General features: G+C 39.9%; 1 protein-coding gene across 1 annotated transcript in view; it reads right to left on the reverse strand.

Moving 5' to 3' along the window:
- The window catches only part of SIK2 (salt-inducible kinase 2), a 55,583-nt gene that overhangs the window by 12,569 nt on the left and 21,055 nt on the right, over positions 1–21,959 (reverse strand). Inside the window, exons 6-9 of the mRNA XM_009329567.1 lie at positions 8,544–8,668; positions 6,266–6,389; positions 3,984–4,204; positions 2,342–2,494 (exon numbers count right to left, since the gene is read on the reverse strand). Coding sequence (XP_009327842.1) covers positions 2,342–2,494; positions 3,984–4,204; positions 6,266–6,389; positions 8,544–8,668 — 623 coding nt within the window. The remainder of the gene's footprint in view (positions 1–2,341; positions 2,495–3,983; positions 4,205–6,265; positions 6,390–8,543; positions 8,669–21,959) is intronic.

Below are 21,959 nucleotides of genomic sequence, written 5' to 3' on the forward strand. Positions count from 1 at the left end.
ATACAAAGTTACAAATTAAAAATAAACAATACCTAGCCCATTTCCAAAGCAGAGGAAGTGTAAGATTTATTTCCTCATTCTTGATGAATTACATTCTTAGTCTTTAGACTTTAAAACATTCCTCCAACCCCCCCCCCCCCCCCAACAAACCCCAAATGTTATTAAGCTAGCTACTTATTGAAGTTGAGCACTTACTAGCAGTAAAGACAGTGTTTGAGACCCTTTGGTGCCCTCCAACTTCTGACATGCTAGAATTCCTTTTCGTATTCAGTACAAAACCCCTTAATATTACCATAAGGCATAGGGCTAGTTTCAATGACTTTTCTAACATGCACTGATTCCTGTAGGAAAAAGCATGAGAAAGAATAGAGCAGACTGGATCTGAAGTAAGATATTTTAACAGAGGGTGCACTGCTGAAGGGAGAGGTGTGCCTCAGGGAAGGCAAGCATGGCACAATTAGGAAAACAGTGTTTTTTATTGTTCCTTAACCTTAATTTCCTGAAGTGCAGTATCCACACAGCTTTCCTGTCCAAAAGGAAACAAGCAGCCTTATACAGGAGCCTGTGGTGCCACCATGTGTGAAAACAAATTATCTTGTTACTCAGGATAACTGCAGGATTGCTTGCAGTCCTGAGGAAAAAGTGGTAATACGGCTATAAAGTACAGGAATTTAGTACAATAAGGAACTACCTTCTAAGAGGTTTTTTTCTTCCTCCTTGTTCATCTGTCTCCACCTGCTTTTAATACATCTTATAATTAATATTCTGCTTTTGAATATTGTGTCTTTCTATCATTAGAACTACTATCTAAGAAAATAGCTGGTTTTAATCTTTGTCAGCCATGTCATTCCTGGACCTATGTTTTCATAGCTGAAGCAATTTGGCTTTCATTTCAACAGAATCCAAAACCAAATAGTATCTCGCTGCCTCAAGTGAAAAAGGAGCAGCATGGTTGTCATTTCTCCTGGAAGTGGAATCTGGGCATTTGTTCTATATAGCAGCAATACAGTACCTAGGAGGCTGTGAACCTGAGAGAATATTTACTTGAGACCACGATAAATCTGAGTCATCTTAGGCCAAGTCTTTCATGTTTCCAGTTGTGCATTAATAGAAAACAAAAGCTGTACAATGTCTGTGTATCTTAATGAAACAAAAGAACATGTAAAAAAAATCTGAGAATTATTGGAATAAGACACGATAAACTGTACATGACCTTTCTTTCTGAAGAAAATTACTAGGGAAGAAGCAGGCTGAATAGCCTTAGAGCCTGTGCTGAATCAGTCAGTATAATTAGAGAGGATACTAAGTGGACAGCCTTCCGCAATGGAAGGGCTGGCACCAGATGTAAGGAGCATCCAGAATTACTCTTGATAAAATACACGTGACATCCTTAAGACTTAAATCAATTAGTCAGTCATCACGTTGGCTCTATGCACATAAAGGTTTTGCAGCCGTGCTGCAAAGTCTCCCATGAAATTGGACTCTTGCTTCTTGAGCCATTAAGAGTCTCATGACAATGATATTTTTATCAGGTACTTAAGATATCACAATGAATTGGCATCTTAACCTGATAGGTTGATCCTAGTATTTTCTTTTGGGTACCTCTTTACTATTCTCTGCCATGCTTCATTTCATGGGAGACAGAAAGCATCTCTAGAGAACAGCAGGGGAGAAAGTAATTTTACTTTCAACAGGACCCTTTAGAGTGACTATGTTTATAACACTAAGTAAAGCCTGCATGCTTTTAGCACCCATGCTAGCACAGCTCTCCATAAATTCAACAGCTCATTTGTCAATCACATTAAAGATACTCCAAGTGTTGCGGTCTCCAGAAATGGTATTTCTCTAACATTTTAACCCATGACTTCCCAGCAAAAGGTTTGAAATTCTCAGAAATGGAAGTGTTCCAATTAGAAGCACAAACACAGTACTTTCCCTTTAACTGGGAAATAAACTGGGAGTTAAGGTTAAACCACGCAGATACCCATTAGAGCCAAAACCATTGTTTGCATTTTGGGCTTCAGAATGTCGTCAACTTCCTTTTCTCATTTAAAACTTATCCAGTTCCCTCCAAACTCTTCCCCCCCCTGCCCCCCTGGGGATGGGGAGGAGGCAGCAGGAGCAGTTGTAGGAGGCATGCCAGACAACTGATCTGTCATCATACAGTTCTGACAGGAGGCAAATCCAAAAAAGTCTTTCCAAAATGATGCTGCAAGTCTACATACTGTAGAAATCAGAAAATAGCAATGGATTCTAAGTGAATCTACGTAGAAACACCATTTTGAAAGAGAAGAATGCCTTGCACCGCTTAAGCCCACCTCTGCTAGGAACGAGACCTTACCTTGGCTACTGTCTGCTCAGCGATGGTGCTTGGCCGACGCTGACGAGCATCAAGTCTCTGTTCCACGGGGAAGCTACTCCGATGTGATTTGAGTCTTTCCACTAACAAGTAGTAGATAGCAGCAAAGTGGTTATAACTCTTGTTCTGCAGAGACTGAAAGAGAGAAGCACAAAAGTGTGGGTGCAGCCAAATATACATTATCTTTTACGTTCTACGAGACCAGGAAGAAGAAAGAATTGCTGGGGGGGGGGGGAACAAAAAATATGTATAAATTAAGAGGTAGTGGGGTAGGCAAACTTTCTTCTGAATTGAGAAAGTTTCAAACCAGAGTGCCAGGCAAAGAAAAGCATCAACCCTAGTTTAGTGGCAAGCTCACAGAAATTTGCTGTGTTCTGGGCTGCGACAGTACTTACAGCTAACATTCAGGTGCTACTCTGAATCCTCAAAGACTTAAACCTGGAAAAGTGACTGAGCTCCAGGACCTCCTGAATATATTGGCCGTTCCAAGTCACTCAAAGCAATGGGGAACTGAGCCTCTGCAAAGTAGAGAAACTAGCCTCTTCTAGCAGAAAGTACTCAAACTGCCAACCTCCACAATGGTTTAAAGTATCAACCATCCTAAAGGAAATGACTGTGTTAACTCCATAGGGAATCTTGGCATATATGTTTGGTAAGAAGCATGATTTGGGATTGGACAGAGACATTCAGCTGCTTACTGCTTTTATGCTCCTTTTTGAATTTCGTTTTCCACCCTCTTAGAAGTTCAAAATGAATTTACTTTCAATTCTGATTTCCCCTCCTCTCCATTTGACAAGTAATGATTTATCCAACCCCACCCAGGAAATCTAACAGCGTGGAACCTAATATGGCTCCTTTATTTTTACTTCCATGCTTAAGAATCAACTTAGCTTACAAACAAATCTCTAGAAATGACCAAGTGTAAGCAGCAGCATCACCATTGTAACAGGCAGCCCTACTGGGCTTCCATTTTTTACGTAGCGCGTGCTATATTTTCTATGCGTCCTCTAGCTTAAAGCAATTGCAACATCAAATTCTTTGAAATGTGTGCTTGTTTAAATTAAAGTAAATAGTTAATACACTGAAAGAACAGTACCTAGTCCTGGGATATGTGACCAGAACACGATTCTTTTCCATGGGTTCTAATTTGGATTCTTGACACAGAGGAGTATCCTTTCTCTCACGGTGCTGCCTTTTCATTGACATATTCTCCTCTATGGGTAAAGGTATGGATGCCTTGGACTGGAATAACTGGGTGTGGCTGGCCAGTGTAAGGCGCACGGGTGAAGTTGTCTGTGGGTTTCCTGCACAATGTTTTGCCTGCAGTTTGCATAACACAGACACCTTATCTTTGCTAGGGATGATCTTTAGGAAACTTTCTGGAGGGATGCCTCTCCTCTTCCTGATCAGTCTGCTGGCACAGACTGAGACATCAGTAAGACAGGGAGGCAGCAGCTCAGCGTGCTCAAAATGTTTGTCCTTGCTAGGGTCTGACCAGGTAAAATATGCCACCAGTTCCCCCCACCCCCAGCTGTTGAAATAAAGAACGTTGCAAGCAATTCAGGCAGTAAACAGAACTGAAAAAAATGAAACAGGAGACCTTCCCCCCCAGGGTCTATTTTACCTCAATAGTTTTCTGTTGGTCTATTCCAAGGCTGTGCATTAGCCGTAAGACCTGCTCATTATACTCTCCAATGGAAGGCTCATTCTCCTCTCCTGGTGGATAAAGAATAGGTCTCTGTGCAGGAACTTCTATAAGCATCCACTTGTGCTCCTTAATCTGAGCAATAGTTAACCGTTTGGATGGGTCTAGGACCAACATTTTTCTAATCAGATGTTCACACTCTGTTGGGAAAAAAAATAATTACCAAGCTGCTAAGTAGTACTTGCGTATATTCACCTGAGACCTACCAATACAGAGCCTGACAACAGGAAACTGCCTTACTTATACCTAACTTCTGTGCTAAATAAATTTCCCGAAGGCTAAAACAATCTCTCAAAACAAGATTAAAAGTCACATTAAGAAGGACAAAACCCCAACTTCTTTAAATGCATGGTATGGCTAACTGCAATTCCTTCTATACAGCTCCCACATGAAGGTAATAGTAATAGTTAATACCTCTTTGAAGCTGCTTGTGCTGTTCTAAGTACAGCGCTAACATTAACTCATAAAGCTTCAAACAATCTCTGTGAAGTGTGGTGAGGAGTAATTAGCATCCTTCTCCAGCACAGTTTGAAATAAAAGGCTCATAAAACAAGGGATTGGCAAAACTAGGGTTAGTGCGTGATTTTTTTTTTTATTTCCACTCTAGTGGTCACAAAAACAAAGCTAAAAATAATGTCTCTGTGACCAACGGGTCTGCAGATTTATCTGTTTTAATTCCAGAACCAAAGCACAATCAGTAGCTTTAGATGCCAGAATAATTCTGAACACACCAAACCATTGCTGCTTTCTGACTACTACATGCTGGGCAGCATTAAAACCATCACATTTTTCTTCAGATCTCAATTGATTTTTGGAAGATAAGGGCATGACAGATGAACGTGCAGTTTGTATATGATAGGAAGTCAATGTAAGTTCCTTTAAGGAAGCTTATCAGTCTGCCATGCATTTCTAGCTGACCATGATATGGCTACAGTACAGTTGTTATGAGTCAGTCCATTCAGGTAGTTATGATAAATAGTTTAGAGAGATTTCTGGCTATTTATTCCTGTTTATCTCTCTTGTTTTCACAGTTTTGCTACGAGGTACACCCTTCCCCACTCCTTGTATCACCATGTGATCAGCAAGGGGAACAGCAAACAGCCTGTGAAACAGCCCATCTACACTGCAGTCCCAGCGATGATTGCAACTCATACAAAGGTACCTGGATCTAGCTAGCATACTTATGTCAGCAAAGTCACAGAAACACAATACAGTTCAGCGCCAGCCACAAAACGTGCCCAGGAAGCTGAGAGGTTGCCGTGGTGCCATAACGGCATTGCTAAAAGCAACCAAATGCACTATAGCTACACTGTAGTGGCTATTTTCAGAGGCAGTGCGCCAGAGCACATGCCACCAGAAGGAAAAAGGGGAAGACCAGAATGTTTTACACCACAGAACCCTTAACAACAGGGCTGAAAAAACTTATTTTTAATTCCCTTTAAAAAAAAAAAAGCACAGAAAGTAGTATATTGAAAGAGGATTTGATTCAGGAAGGTTGTTTTGAAGTAATCTGGTTTAGAGACCCTTTAATATAGGGAAGCTGAAGGACACCATCAAACCCCGTATAAAAATGGCCCCACTTGTTCCTGTCTGAACAGGCACGAGGGAGAGTGAAACCCAACAGATGGGGCAATTAAGTGAGGGAGAGATTGCTCAGTCACATGTGGGAGTGCCAGATACATGACAGTGAGAACCTGGCACATGAACTGGTTGTGCACTTTTTTCCTTTTGTTTAGCAGACGCTGTCAAAAACCAGGAAACACCCAATCCACAACTTAGGTTTGACAGCGATATTGCTCTCAGCATATTTTCTTTCCACATTAAAATGTATATGGCCTTGCAGGATGAAAGCTAATTGCTACACAAATGTGCCTCTCCCCCTGCATCCCCATATTTCTGTTCACGGTAGGATGAGAGATCCTTCAGCTTCCATTTTGACTCTCTCCCTACCCATGGGCACAGCCACACTGCAATCTCCATGCATTGCGCAGGGAAAAATGGGTTGGTTTGCCTAGCAGCAGCCTAACTGCAAAGGCATACAAGCTCACCTAGGCTTATTTGTGTTTCTTTGCAAAACAAATTGTCTGCCATACCATAATCTAGTGGGCAGATGCACCACCCTTTGCTGTATTGCAATAGAGATTATTCTAGAATTTACTCAAGATTTACCACACCAAGAGCATAAGAGGACACATTGTTACCTTCTGACATAAAATAAGGGATCCTGAACCTCCCTTCAAGAACGCGTTGCCTCAGTATGGGGAGCGTTGGTCCATCAAAAGGTAGTGCTCCACAGACCAAAACATAAAGAACTACACCCATGCTCTGTAAGAAAGAGAATATTCATTGCATTTCTCAAGCTACGAGCAAAGTCTCTGAGGTTGGCTAGCCAAATCCTGTCACAGAAAAAATTAAAATTATGTTCTACAGAAACAGGAAATTTATACAAAAAGGAGTTAGATTTCTGAAGATCCCTGAATATTAAGAACACTCAGCTAACCCAAAATGGCTAGGCTTGCAGTACCTTGTGCTGATAAGCAGGTAAGCTGAAGTGTAATGGGTTAGAGACTCTGGCTGCTAGCAGGAAGCTCCACGCAGATGTCTGAATGATACCTGAAAAGTGAGCCCCAACTTCAAGTGAGAATTAGAGATACTTTTTATTAATCTCAATGTTGTTCAAACAAAAACAAACCTCAAACAGCAGCCCTTCAAAATAAGAAACTGTAACCTTTTACATTTACCAATTTGCCAAAGCCTGGGTAAGAGGCACACTGGTAACTTCATGAACAGTCAGCTTCAGGGGAACACCCACTAATAATTCTGCACTGCTATATGCAGTGCTGAGCATGAGGGATTATTTAATATGAGCAAAAGGAGACAATCTGGGCAAGAGCTATCCTCCAACTGCCAGACTCATTTTTGAAAGTATGCAAGTTAATTGGCACTGCAAGTGGAAATAGTGTTGCAGTATATGCCAAAAAAAATATAGCGCCACACTAGATGAAATAACCACACCAGATCCTCATGCCAATCAGTTGGCATAGCCACAGCACTGGATTTCTCAAGGGGAAAAAGCAGGCATTCAACATTCACCTTAAAACTTTGTAAGTACACAGAGATGTTAAAATTAAATATGTATTTTAAAAAGTCACTTCCTTCCTTCCTTCACCTGCCAAAAAGTGAACTGTGGATTGTTGCATTCCTCCTGGTCTGCTGAAAGTGCTAAGCTTCCTATTCTGTCATTGGAGGTTGCAAAGAGATACAGAATCCTTAACTCATCTCAGAAGATAAGTGAAAATGATGATGATTTTATCTTAAATATAAACACACATGCACTTCTCTTTGTGGGCAGGCAGATTCTGTTAATGATTTAGGATCTTACATATTTGAGTATTTACCAAAGTTCAGAGATTCACTTCTGACATTCAAAGAGTGCCTGTACTACTTGAAACAGCAAGCGTAGCTGAGGTCTGCTGTACGTTCACTTACCAGTTACTGAAGGTTCAGAAAGGCTGTAGCTTTTTTTTTTAAAATCTAGTTACATATATATATGTATGTATACAGAGAGGTACATGCATACACACAAATATATGTATCTAAAATCACAGGTTTTATTTGTTAATGCGTTTAGATAAATTTAAATTAGATTAGCAGCTGAAAGGTGACTTTCCATGAACTGCCCTGTTTGTGTAACAGGCTCTGACCAAAATGTCAGTGCCCGTGTTGTTATGCTATGTGTAATAGTATCACTGCAAACCTGATGCCAGAGCAGAGACTGCCAAATTGTACTGTCTCTGGTTGCTTTAGAATATGGATCCATCATTGTAAGTACCAGAATACTAAAATTAAAAAAAACAAACAAAAACCCCCAAACAAAACCAAATTAGGAATGAAAAGCAGTCTCTGACAACACATGAAGGGTGCACAGAGCTACTTTAGTCCCTTTTCCATTGCATAAGAATGTGGGTTGCACTCTTTATCCTCTTCCATTAGAGTGGTACGCATGGAGACACACCGATTCAAAAACATGCAGCTGCCTGCAGTAGAAATGTTTGTGGCACAAATGCGCTTGTTTCCAGCTCAAAGAGCAAAGCAGTCATCATCTCTCCTGTGTTTCAGTGGCTCAGAATCCCTTTAACCTCATCAAGAACTTACAGCCTTACAAGTTCAATTCCCACTTAACACAGAAGATCCTAAATGCACTGAAAAAAGCAAAGTTCATGCATTCAGTCAGGAGAGCTTTTGGAGGAGCTACAGTTTTTCCTCTAGTGGGCTAACATACACCTACAGTGTACATTAAATAGCCACCTTAATAGGTAACTTCAATTCCATTCAATGTTAAGAGGCTTTTTATGACACACAAGAAATAAAGCTGAAGAGGAACAGCTTGTCTGCAGCTTAAGAAAAATCAAAGATGATTCCTTTGTTCCAGCTTCCTAAAAGTTGACTTGAATCCAGTTAAAAAAAGAATAATGATACCCAGATATCCAGCTGGGGTCCCTCGTATTGCTGTCCTTCAAAGACTTCTGGGGCTGCATATGGTGGGCTTCCACACCATGTCGTCAGAGGCTCACCACTCTTATAGAAATTTCCAAATCCAAAATCTGTTGAGAAATTAAGGGGAAAGTCACTCCAAACGCCAGTTGCATGACAAATAATAATTATATGCATGGACTAGGCCTGAAAGCTCACTTTCACTCCTGAAAGGCTCTATCACAAATCCTTTTATCCGTACTCCCACTGAAGATATTTATTGGGATGCTGAATGTCCTATACTGCTATTTTCATGACAGCTACGTAATTATTAAAACACTCTGCAGAACTTCACAACCTGTAGGAGTTTTGAGTAAACTTCTACCAGTTTGCTAAATCCAAGTTTATAAACAGCTATCGCTAAAATTCAACAAACTGACAATCATGCATACATATGAGCTTATTTACTTGCCAAGAGATATCTGAGATTCAGTACTGGATTGGAGATTTCCTGAGTTTTCTTTAGGTGCTCTCTAGCCTTGAATACACAACAAATTTTCACAACAAAAGCATCAACTTCGGAGATGGGAGGAAGGAACTCTACCAAAAGCAACAAGCATGGGAAAACACAAAGCCTTCTGCTAGGAAGAAAACTCTGCTATTGGCATTGTCTACAGCCCTTTCAATCTACAGCTGAAATTTACCATTCCACAACTAAGCAGTTCTTTCAAACGTTTCTTTTTATGGCTTAATATGAGACCATACATGGGTCCCATGGGACTTCAATAGTAGTCACCATTTGTAATAATCCAATAGTGAAAAGCAAAATGACAGCCACTATTGCATAGACATGAAGTCAGATAGTCTGATGCAATTTTTATTTAGCTTCCCCTGTTGCTGCTCTCCCAGGTTGCTTTTTTTTTTTACTAGAACAATACAGCACACAACATTAATATTGAGGAAGCTGGCTTAATGACTGAACTGAAACCGATTATTTTCAAAATGCAAAATTTCAGGTGGCTGCTGCCACTCCCTGGTGCTCAGATCTGTAGCTGCCTTGCCTTCCACTCCACTCCTACAAGTGTCTTCAGAGCTCTTCACAGCCCAGATCCTCCAGTTCCTCTTATATCCTGCCATCACTCTCGCTCTCTTCGCTTAGTTCATACATCCTTTGCTTTAGCATTCTTTACTCTTCCTGCCAGAATCCTAATAGTCCCTCCTACATCCACTGCAGATACCTGTTCTGAATACAGTCCTTCCATGACACCCCTCAGTATTAATACACAAGGCTCTTATTCATCGGGCTTTTAATAAAAGCCATTGGAGCACAGTGTTTGGATACATCTGTTCACACCATGAATCACAATACTTGCTCCACTGAAGTCTAGTGGAGTTTTCTCATGGAATTCAATGAAGCCAACATTTCTCCCTGTTGCTCCCACCATTACTGCTCTGTACTGCTTAGTCCTCTATTCCACTTGCGTTGCAGGCCACCCTGTACGTTCTCTGTGACAACAAATGCTGTTAATACTAAAGCAAAGAAGGAGAAGTTCTCAAGGAGAGAGATCTGATAACAGGGACAAATACTCTTTGGATTTAAGGCTCTTGGGCAAACTGGCTTCAATTCACTAACTGGTCAGCTTTATCTCCGAAGGAAATACAGAAAGGAGCATCGGCAAGTGACATGCAAAGACCGTCAAGCGCAACAACATTGTTTATGTTCGTCACTGGTCTACTCCTGTGTGAACGATGATTTAACCGTTCCCTGCCACTTCTTCCACACTGGAGCAAACTATGCAGTAAAAGGTTACAGAGGGTGTTTCTTTTCTTAAGGTGATAATGCTTCTACCCTTGTAGCTAACCAGGCTCCTGCAGAGTAATACTGCATGCTGGTGTGACTCGAGGAATCCTGTGAAAGTCAGCAGTGTTGATAAACAGTAATCAGGCTGTTGATTTAGTACTATCAAGCGCTGAATACCTCAGAGGTATGTTAATACAACGTGGCACTGATCAGCAGATAGCAAAACTGATAAACACTGTGGTTAGACACAGTACAGGCACTGCTGGTATGACTTCATTTACTTGTATTTTGTGTTACTCCGAGGGAAGAGCCTGGCTCTCTCATCATACATCATGAGCTATAAAACCACAAGAGAATCCTCAGAATCAAAGCAATACAAAGATATTAAACAAAAACTTACCAGGCTTTGATAAAGTTAACCTGGAGTTGTTTTAGAGCAGCAGTATGGAAATTGAATCAGACTACTCACACTGAGCTTAACAGTAAAAGTATTTGGTTGCTTTCCTAGCAGAAGGACACAAGAGCTCTAGCAGTTCTTTTAACAGAACTCTCCCTGCAACATACATAAAAAATGAACATAGGTGGAAGAAGCAGTTTCAGGAACGCCAGAACTGAAGAGGCTTTTAGAGCATTTTTTTCTTCTGTCTTCCAAGATTTTCCTTAGCATGTAATAAGGTATAGAATCATACAATAGTTTGGGTGGGAAGGGACCTTTAAAGGTCATCTAGTCCAACCCCCCTGCCGTGGGCAGGGACATCTTCCACTAGACCAGGTTGCTCAGAGCCCCGTCCAACCTGACCTTGAATGTTTCCAGGGATGGGGCATCCACCACCTCTCTGGGCAACCTGGGCCAGTGCTTCACCACCCTCAGTGTAAAAAATGTCTTCCTTATATCTAGTCTAAATCTCTCCTCTTTTAGTTTAAAGCCATTACCCCTTGTGCTGTCACAACAGGCCCTGCTAAAAAGTTTGTCCCCATCTTTCTTATAAGCCCCCTTTAAGTATTGAAAGGCCGCAATTATGTCTCCCCAAAGCCTTCTCCTCTCCAGGCTGGGTGTTCCATCCCTCTGGTCATTTTTGTGGCTCCTTCTGCAACTGTTTCCACAGGTAAGACATATCACCCACTGCTTTAACACCTATACATGAACCTGCAGGACTGTTTTTGCCTTTTGAGGTTCCTGCTCTCTGTCAAATTTGGTTATGGGCAAGCAACAGGTTCAAAAGTTATCTGGGAATCATACACAAACAGCATCATCTCATAGGCCTTTTGACTGTTTTCATTAATTCTTTTAACTACAAGGTCTCTAAAGATTTCAGCAAGAAATCTACAAGACTTACAAAGAGATTCCAAGTCTGTGTGTACCGCTGGTTAATTCTTATTACAAAGATTACCTTTTCAATACCTTCCTCAGCTCTGCTTCCTTACTGCATCACGCTGCTGACTCTCCATTGTGTTAAACAGTACCACTAATATAAGCAGAGATTTAGTTGTCTTTAATGAAATGCACTAATTAGGAATACTAGAGAATCAGACTATGCAACCATCCAGCTCTCAGTATGTAAATCTCTAATGTGGGTAACATGCACTGTAAGGTAATAAAAACTGTCACTATTCCATTTAGCAGCAATATTACGGGGGGGGCATTCGTAATATAAACTGGCCTTTTTTACACACCTTGTGTTGGTCCATTTGATTCAGGTAAGCAACTGGTAAGTGTAGATCAGCCACAGTTTTACACACACAATCAATGTCATTCTGTCCTCATTTTATCCTTTTTTTTTTCCTAAGGCTCACTTGTGGTAATCTTGAAGGAACATCTAGATACAGCAATATAAATGTCTAACCTCACTTAGACCAGTTCTCAGTGGTGTTCTTCCACAAAAAATGCATCTTTAAAAATATTTTGCAACACGCATAAAGCAGCTATTTCTATTTAGGAATTTCAAGGTATTGATTATGGAATTTGTCTCTCTTATCAGGGGTTTTAAGGTGTGAAACAGCATACCAGTTTTACAGGTGAGGATAGTGGAACAGAAAAGTCAATAGACTAGCCCAATTTCAAGTAACAAATCAGTGACTGACTCAGGCCAGGGCCAAGCATAACTGAAGTGCCTGGTCATTCTCTAAACAGGAAATAGAAACCAGTCACTCTCTGCTGAAAACTTCTGCCTCAACATTTCCACAGCCTGAAATTCGATGCTGTAATTCTGCTGTAAACTTTCTGCCACCTTTAATGTACATGACATGCTCTGGGCACATCTCAGTCCAGTGACCCAAATGCATCAGGGTATAAGGGGAAGTGCTAAGTCTCATTTTCCTTTTATAAACATTGGCCTTACACGTTTTTCTCTCAGTTGTAACTATATAGTCCAATACTCTGCACATAATTCATCACTGTCTCAACAACTGATCAGAAACAGCTTTTTCTTTTAAGTAAACTAGTCATTCTGTGAAATCTTATTACAGATATTTCTGAATTTGCTATCATAAGAGACCAAGTCAAAAATAAGCAGGATACTCTTATCAGGCTAGTCCATGATTGGATGATAAAGATACTGGCTTAATTAGCAGCAGCAGCAGGAAGGTCGTGTTGAAAACATAGGGAAATGGGCTGCATCTACTTTCAACTACCTGACCGCACACCTGAAACTTCTAGGTCTAACCCAAAGCTGCCAAAAGACTGCTCTTTATTTGTCTAGACCCCTTAAAGAAACTAGGCTAGGGGCTCAGCCCATTACAGATAATTCCATACCGGGCTGTCAAAAACTTTTCCCAGGTTGCACTAACCCTGCAATTATCCACCCAGGAAAACCTCTAATTTGGATCTGCAGGCACTCTGAAAACTCAGTCTTGCTTCACAGACAGATGGGCCGGTAACTGCTCTGGTTCCTTGTACACTCCAGGTAAAGTCCAGTAACTCTGCTGCAACGACAAGAGCTAAATTTCTCTGGTGCCACTAACTCCCAAGCCACTCTCGTAATTCTTCTTGCAGAAAAAAAAGTATCTGATCTTTATCTGTCCTGAAAGTGATCCCAAGTGCCTCAGTGCAGCTACACATGACATATTCCCAGAGAGAGCTGACAATTGCATGAACACTAACTGCACCATTTGCTGCAGGAACCCTTGTGTGCAGCTAAAGCCTAACCATGGGAGTAATTTTGGGACACTCACTTCCAACACGCAGCAGAGAGAGTATGGAATAGAGTATTTCCACTCTTTTCTGGAAAGTTCAAAATACCTGTGGGATGGGATTTGCAAGGTCATTGTAAAGGGCTAACAATAATAGCAACATGTTAAAGTCAGTAGAAACTCGGTACACCAATTCCTCTACAACAAAAATTCTGCAAAGGTTCAGGTCCTTAACACTCCATGAATAAGATCGGCTTACAGTAATTCAATCCACGGAGCTCTTCAGTGTCACCCACAGCTGTAAGAGTAATCCTTTTCACTTCTCATCTCAAACTAACCATACCCATTATTTGCATTCACATATAGCAGGAATAGATACATCTCTCATATACTTGCAGTTTTACCTTTTTTCCTTCCTCCCCAAAATGCTTTTGTTCTGAACAAGTAAACCTCTGTTCTAGGAAAGCTGATTTGGTCATTACATAGCCTTGTCATCCTCCCTTCAAGACTAGAACTACAGGGCTTATCTGACATCAAATCTGCTAAAGTGATCCTAGTGACAAATAAGGAGCTCCAGCCCATGGCTTCAGTTTGGAAGAAACAATTCATGAGACTCTACTGAAGAAAGACAATGATCAGAGCCTTTGGACTTAAGCAAACTACTTGGTAAAAGGGCTCTGGGGCGTAAATAACTTTGAAACTGTTATATTTCATGATTTATCTTAACAGATTTGATTTAGAATCATCTTCTAGGGCAGCATACTAGTATTTGGTGGATTGATTACTTTAAAAATCTGACTAGAAGTTTGAGGACTTTTTAGAAGATAAACTCTAGTTCAAATACGAACGATTGAGTTTGCTGGAAACAGCAATTGACTAAATCAGATCTACAATCACTCTAGCTCCTTAGAGATTTATGTATCTGTGTGCTGACTGCTAATGATGAGCTGTCATTTTTGTGATGACATGTGATACTCTTATCCCTCATCTATTTTTGCGTTATCAACAATCAGACTGGAAACTTAAAAAGACAGACATATTTAAACTTCATTCTACCCTTTTAACCCAACATCCCTAAATTAATATTGTATTCCAGATAATTAACATACTTTGTTACAAGAGAACATCTTACACTACTGTAAATATCTGGTACAGGTGGAAATCTCAAGAGGGTAAATCTCCAACATCAGTCCAAGTATTAGCTCAAAGTCAGAAAATCAGATACCCAATCTCACAGCAATGAACTTTTGGGACTTGTCCATAATCAAAGAAGAGCCCCACTGCCTATCGGTAAGAAGGCTACAATGCCAGAAAGACTATTTGAAGGTCAGACCACATATGAGATCCGTAACAAGTGTCATGCTCTGCAAGCACACAGAATGCCTGACAGTTGCACGAACAGTTATGCAATGGCATCCTGGCATGTCACCATACTCTGGAGGTGCAAACGGCCAAGGTCAGCTCAGATTCCAAATCTACATAGGAAACACTGACTATAACATTCATGCTATCCTTCCTTTTACATCCTCCTCCAATTCTGAAATAACTGCAACTTCAGCTGTAATAACAGAGGGGGAAACAACAAAATCTTCTACCAAAAAATCCCCCAATTGCTGTATGTCACCTGCCTTTTTCCTATCACAGCTAGACTTTTGTTGTGAATTTTTTTATTCTCTTTGAGGAGACTTTTCTTCACACATAATTGGCTTGGCAACCTTAACAATACTTCAGGAGACATGAAGCAACTTCCCTCAGAAGCATTCTGCCATCTGTGTAGGTGTCATTAAATCTGATCTCCCTTCACTTATCATGAATTTGTCAGATTTTCAACATCCCCTTAGTACCGGAGTTAAATATCAATCTTTATCTCTGAACTGCAGCTCCTACTCAGGTGCCACCCTTATAAATCTTCATATCAGATTCACACGTACATGTAGGTGTATTTGTAAGCACAGCTATAGAAAGCATGACCTGCTTGGAAATAACAAGATTTCAATTCCTAAGAAAGTGAAACTCTTTGCCTATCCAGACTGGATTTAAATTAGCTATTTGGTGAATGTGAACACGTGGAAGCCACTTCAAAAAGAAACATGAACAAATCTGAACAGCAAAAGACAGCACAGAGTCTTTAAGTATGGCTGATCAATATAAGAGAAGCTTCAGGTTTATGTTAGTTACAATTAGGATTTTTGGTTTTTTACTATTATTTTTACATGCTTAATTTCATAACACACAGTTTTATTTATGGTTACCAAAAGTAGCTCAAGAGCAAGGACATCTTAGAACTGAATGGCATGATCCTTGCAAGGCTGTTACCTTTGCTCCCTATCTGAGCCATAGAATTACAGAATTTATGCTGTCGAGACAGTGCTTGACTGGGTGGAACAGCAGCAATTGGCTTGCATCTGATGGTCTTGTGACAGCATAGACTATTAAGTTTTATTAGGCAAATCCATGAATGAAAGGTCTATAAATTGATACTAGAAGGAGCACCAAAGGATGCACTCTGTATAAGCACTAATAGAAAAATACTGGCTCCTGGGGTTTGGGGGTAGGGACGAGCACAAGGGGAACAGGCTGCAGAAAATGGCCAGCCTGGTATACTCTCCCTGTCACTGCTAGATGGATCTGACCCAGTACGGAATTCCTCATGAGTCAGCACGCCTTGTCTCCGAGTATGTGTCTTATAAACCTGGAAAATGGTTCCTTCATTCTGTCTTTGATATGCAGTTCTAAAACTTCAATTTCTTCCCTTTTTCATGGGCAAGGAACACCAGTATCCTTCAGTTATTAATTTCTGCTGAAAAAATAGCATGCATTGCCAATACAAAGCACAGGAAGAGCCAGATACCTACTAATTCACACCGGACTTTTTCATGTAACATAGGACTTAAAAACAGTGTTGCATATTTCAGCGATCTGCTCTTATCTTTAGAAATCCAATTATATTCTATTGTTGGACAAAATAATTCCCTGTGCAGGGAGATCAGCATTATTTGTTAGGGTACATAAATTATTATGGTTACCTCTTCTTGTTTCCATTATGCTTTCTACACTAGTGTCTTCAAATGATGTTAAACCGTGTCTTAGGAACTCAAGAATTAATAGCATCCATGAAAACCATTTCAAAGAAGTTCAGGATTTAGATAGGATACTGGATGCTTGGTCCATTGGGCTTCCTCAATTTTTAATTATTGCACTGTCAGTTTAGTCGTCCCACTTTTTGGAGTGTTAGAATGGCCAGGATTCAATTAAGCACAAAACAATCACAAGTGTCTCGTTCTCTCTCTTCTCCCCTCCACCTTGTTTCTACTTTGCAATTGCTGATCTACCATAATCATTCTGGACCAAAGGTAATCGTTTTTAACCTAAGAACACTGTTAAGATTTCTCATTCCAGAGAAACGGATTTTAAGAACATTACTGATGTTTAACGGAAAAATGTGCCAGCCCTCAAAAAAAACATATGCCACCCACAGAATTCTGAAAGGCCTGAAATTGGACTCGTTACCAGAGGACTGATGATATATAATGGAGTGATCTTTATCTTCTTAACATTTGCTTGAATCTGCACGTTAAAAAAACTACGATCATTTGCAGCATTGTGTTCAGTTGAATAAACTCTGTGTTTGTGCAATCTGCAAATATTGGCTCTCAACATTTGTGGTATTTTGTTTCTCAATCTCATTACCCCCTTTAGAATAATCTTGAATTTAGAAGGTATAATTTTTTGAACATACATCATTTAAATGGAATCTGTTTTCCCATTAAAAATGGAAACAGACTAAGATTTCAGACCCATTTGCAATTTGAGAAATGGAAGCTCCCTGCCAGAGCCACTGCAACTTCTGCTGTGCATCTAGCAATATGAGGTAGTCTCTAATTTGTACCTCTAAAAATCCTCTAGAAGGGATACTAGCTTCAGAGCTATAATTAATCCATTCTTCTAAAATTACCAACAGAATTCAATCTGCCTGGCTTCAGAGAGCCACATGGATCTTTTGTTATAATAGTGATATAGCAAAGGAGATAATCGGGAGAGAGGTACTGATAAAGGAAAGGTATGAGTGTGTTAGAAACAAACCTGACCCACTTCATGAACTGAATGCTGATCAGCCAGTTCTGACGTCAATGCATATTTTACTGTCCACCAGCAAAGACAAACCAGCACTACAACCTACTTCAAAATAACAGTCTCTCCTACCTGATCTGGTTCAAACACAGTAGCTTTACCATCAAGATGGCATGATTTCTGCAGACATCTATAAGGCATCTTAATCTGGCAGTTTTGTGGGGCTGGAAGTACACAGAGAGAAGCTCACTATTCCATCCTCAATTCAAAGCTGTATTTAATTTTCACAAATGCACAGATGTTTCACTGTACAGACAGTAAGCAAGTTTTATTTGATGACAGCATAGCGTATCAGTGATCAGTAACTGCAATCCAGTTCCTATGAACCCTTCAAAAAACAGCAAAACGTAAAGGGTACGTGAACAATCCAGCTATCTACACACAATAACTTTGAGAAGAACAAAGAAGGTTTACTTTGGTAGTGATAAAAACAAATTCGATGTCAAACCTGATGGAGACTGCCTGGTATGGCATTCTTCAGCCGCAACCTTCTCAGTGGACATTTTATCTGATTAATACCTTCTTTTATGTTACTTATGCTAAAATTTGAGACTTTTGCTCCCAACTACCTAGTCTCTTCTAGAAAATAACAGTCTATCAAAGCTCTCATGTCAAGATCTTTACGCATCCTGTTTCTTGTCCAGTTGCTAGGACTGAAAAGAAAGATCCTTTGAATTCTATCCTCTTCCTTTTAGAGCAATATTAACACAAAACTACTAAATTTCAGTCCAGCCTCCTTGTTCAAGCATAAAAGGTGGCAGTCTCATCAGCTCACATTTTTAGGAACACTTATTTCTGAATCTTGGTTTATTCTCCTGGTAGCTGAAATACAGAGGTAACTTTATGCATGTTTCTGTATTTGGCTAAAAAATGCTGTATTCTTGAAGAGTAAAAGCTTCAATAAAAGTCTTAGAAGCATCAGAATGAATCAAGAGGTCCACTGGAAGTTAGGAAGAGCCTGGAATGGCCACGAGTATCTATGTAGATTTCATAGCTGCTTGGAGTGATCAGCAAGGGACAGCCCCGCGCATAGTGCTGGGGCCCAGTGCAAACACTGACACTGCAGAACTTTCTATCAAAATAATTCATCAGTTACTGTGTTGTTTTGCAGTTGCTAGATTCATTAGAATTAGAGAGTAATTCTAGCTATCAGAGTTGGAATCCTGGCTACCCTTTGTTCTTTCACAGTTTCATAAATGAACCATGAAGAATATGAACCACCGGAAGAGACTGTTCTCAGGGATCTGCACAGCACCAGATAACTCCAAAATCACAGATGAACCATTCTGTGGAATTCATCTGTCTATCTCCTTTACAGAGAAAAATAAAATAACCGACTCAGCACAAATCACTACCAAGTCATAACTTTCCTCCAGCTACTTTATTACCAAAGCTGGACACGGGAATTGCTATCAATCTGATAAAGCTTGACAAAGACACATGAAAGAATCAAACCATATGAATCACTGCCAGTTAATGTGATCATTTACATACAGACCACCTGTAATTAACTTTGTGTAACAGAGAGGTAGAGCACAAGAGCAGCTAAGAGGAGGAAAGAGACAGCAGCAGCTGATGGAATCTAGTAACTACCATTTATCAATGCTTTTATTTGAGTCCCTGGAGAACCTATGCATTGAAATTCCCTGCGACAGAACAGTTCATGTGTCTAACCTTCCTTTGGTTAACAGGTCTCCTGAGATGCCTTTGAAGTAGTGTTTTTGTGAGCCTGTGTCATTCTTGCACTGCATTGTTCAGGGAGGCAGGGAACTTGCATCCCTGCAGTGCTAAGGACATCCATGAAAGGAATACCTCTGAACATGGCCCTGCTCCAGCGCAGTTGAGTCCCCTGAGGAGTTCTGAAAAACTATGCCAGGCTGAACGTGACAAGCTACAGTGCAGAACGCTGATGTGGAGGAGAAGAAACTAGAAGGGATAGAATGTGGTGGTGAAAGTGGGGAGAAAAGTGGCGGATCAGAAGGCGAGGAAAAAGCATAGATGAATAATAGCACAAAAATTCCCTTACTATGAGTAACTGAACTAAATATAAGTGGGGTCCATGTGACTCGCAGTCCTTAGACACGGTATTTACTGAAGCCACACATTATCCTGGTAAATACAATTATATGTTAGTCATAAATCTCCAGGTGCTATGATTGTCAGTAGGTGCTAGAAATAAATGCAAGTTTGAAATCAGAAATAAGTAAAAATACTCTACAAACGGTAGTGCCGAGGAACCCACTAGATTAAAGCTCAAAGTACAAAAACCCTTTCACTGTCAAATTCACAGCCTTATTACCAACAGCTGTGAGCAAACAGTGTGGGTGGCCCTATTAGTTTTCAGAATTTTGAGACATCACCACCAATACAATCTCAATGTTATTAGTTACTATACTTGGGCCACTTCGTTATAAAGGCCAGACATCATCTCCATCCCAAACTGTTTCTTTAGCTTTCTTCAGGTATCAAATGACCTAAATAAGAACTTATACCAGAACTGCATCTTCCTGCTACAACAGCTGCAAACCCCTTTTACTTCAGCTGATGGTAGCTTTTAATATTTTTACAGTTTAACATTAATACGAAAGCCCACAATAGAGTATAGAGAAAATTAAAAGATAACCATAAACAGTTTAATATCAAATGAAATGAAAAAGAGGCTACTGCAAAGACTGTGCTATTAATTTATATAAAGTGTTAAATAACAATTTTTAGAGCTTTTATGAACCTGCTGTAAAATTCCCACTCTGAGATGCTAAAGAGCCATGAAATACAGAGAACATGCCAAAGAGCAGATGAATAGGCTTCCCTCTCTAGCTTCAGAGAATCTGTTTTCCACACTGTTCCTTCTGCCAAAAAACCCCACCTTACATTCAGATTTGATAAGAAACAGTGGCCTAATACTCCGTGAAAATCATGGTTCTGGAACTCACATAGCTGTATTTTCCTTTTCCCCAATTTTAATTTATCCATTACTTAACCTTTCTGTAAACTCGTAAACCATGCGAAAAAGAGACTAGAGGTGGAAAGGTGGTGGTAAAGGAATGAAGAAATGAATGTTTTAAACATACAGACAAAACCAAAGCTCAATACAAAAGCAACAAACGTATCCAGGATCTGAGAAAGCTACTCCATTAATACATACATTGATAAGAAATCCTTCTTAGTCCATCAGTAAAATCCCATTTCATAGGCAAAGCTAACCTATGTTGTGTTTTTGGGGTTTTTTTGATAGCAATGACTATGGGTTCCTTTTCTCCAAGTTTAAAGAGGATAAAATTCTTGCTCAAGAAATAGTTTTCATGTCAAAGGTGAGTGCTCATTTTAAAAGACTGTGTAGATTTCCCATTCCGATAAAGATGACCTGAAAGGATTTAAAAGATTTTTCCTGAGGGTGAAGTTAATCCCCAGAATTAATTGCCTAGTATTCCCAATGTTTGCTGTAGTACTGCAGAGAAAGGGGTGAGTCTTCATGACACAGATGCTAACCAGTTAAACAGGTGTTAACTTTTCCTTTAAAATCTTTAAGGACACTGTCTTCGTATTCCATAGACAAAAAGGAGAGCACCTTTTAGAGAGCTGCTGGCACATTTAACACTTTTCTGCGATTTTATCCTTACAGAAAGCATTAGAGATCAAGATACGTTTTCAGTTCATCCATTTCAGAAATGCCAGAGAGGAAATTCAAGTGTAAAATAATCCAGCAGTGATCTACAACTCAAAAACGTTTTATCACTTTACCTTTCTCAGCCTGATTGGCTATCTATTCACACTTCCTTCTCAGAACTAGCAAGCTTACTCCTATACAAATCAGCTTCTTAACAGCAGTTAGCCTTCCTTTCCTGCTCCCGTATTACTGATGTTCAACAGTCCTCCAAATCAAGATGTTATCTAGCTTTCCCATTTCAAGTGTCGCTGGGCTAAAGTCAGTATGGAAGGATTCGTGGAATTGTAATGAGTTGACAACCGAGAAAATGATTTCCATTGCTAGCAACATCTGCTGTGTCTAAATTTATAATTAAAATGAAATCACGCATGCAAAAAGAAAAAAAATCAATAAGCTTCCATTCTGAGTTTTTCTAATGTTGAAAGAAGTTATTTGATTAACTCTGTTTTAACCTGAACATCTGGCAGCATTATAGACATGTTGTGACAACCACAAAAAATAACTACAACTCTAAAAATTATTTCCTTTTTCCTGAAAGTATAATAGAGCTAACCTAGGAATCTTTAGCTACATATACTGTGATATCCATAATGCAAAAATATTACATGTATTACCACTCTGATTTTCTGTACCTTAAGCACAGCAGGATATCTTGGGCAGCAGCAACTGAATTACTGGAACGGCCTTCATAAAA

Source organism: Pygoscelis adeliae, unplaced genomic scaffold (genome assembly GCF_000699105.1).
Source record: "Pygoscelis adeliae isolate BGI_AS28 unplaced genomic scaffold, ASM69910v1 Scaffold268, whole genome shotgun sequence".
NCBI lineage: Eukaryota > Metazoa > Chordata > Aves > Sphenisciformes > Spheniscidae > Pygoscelis > Pygoscelis adeliae.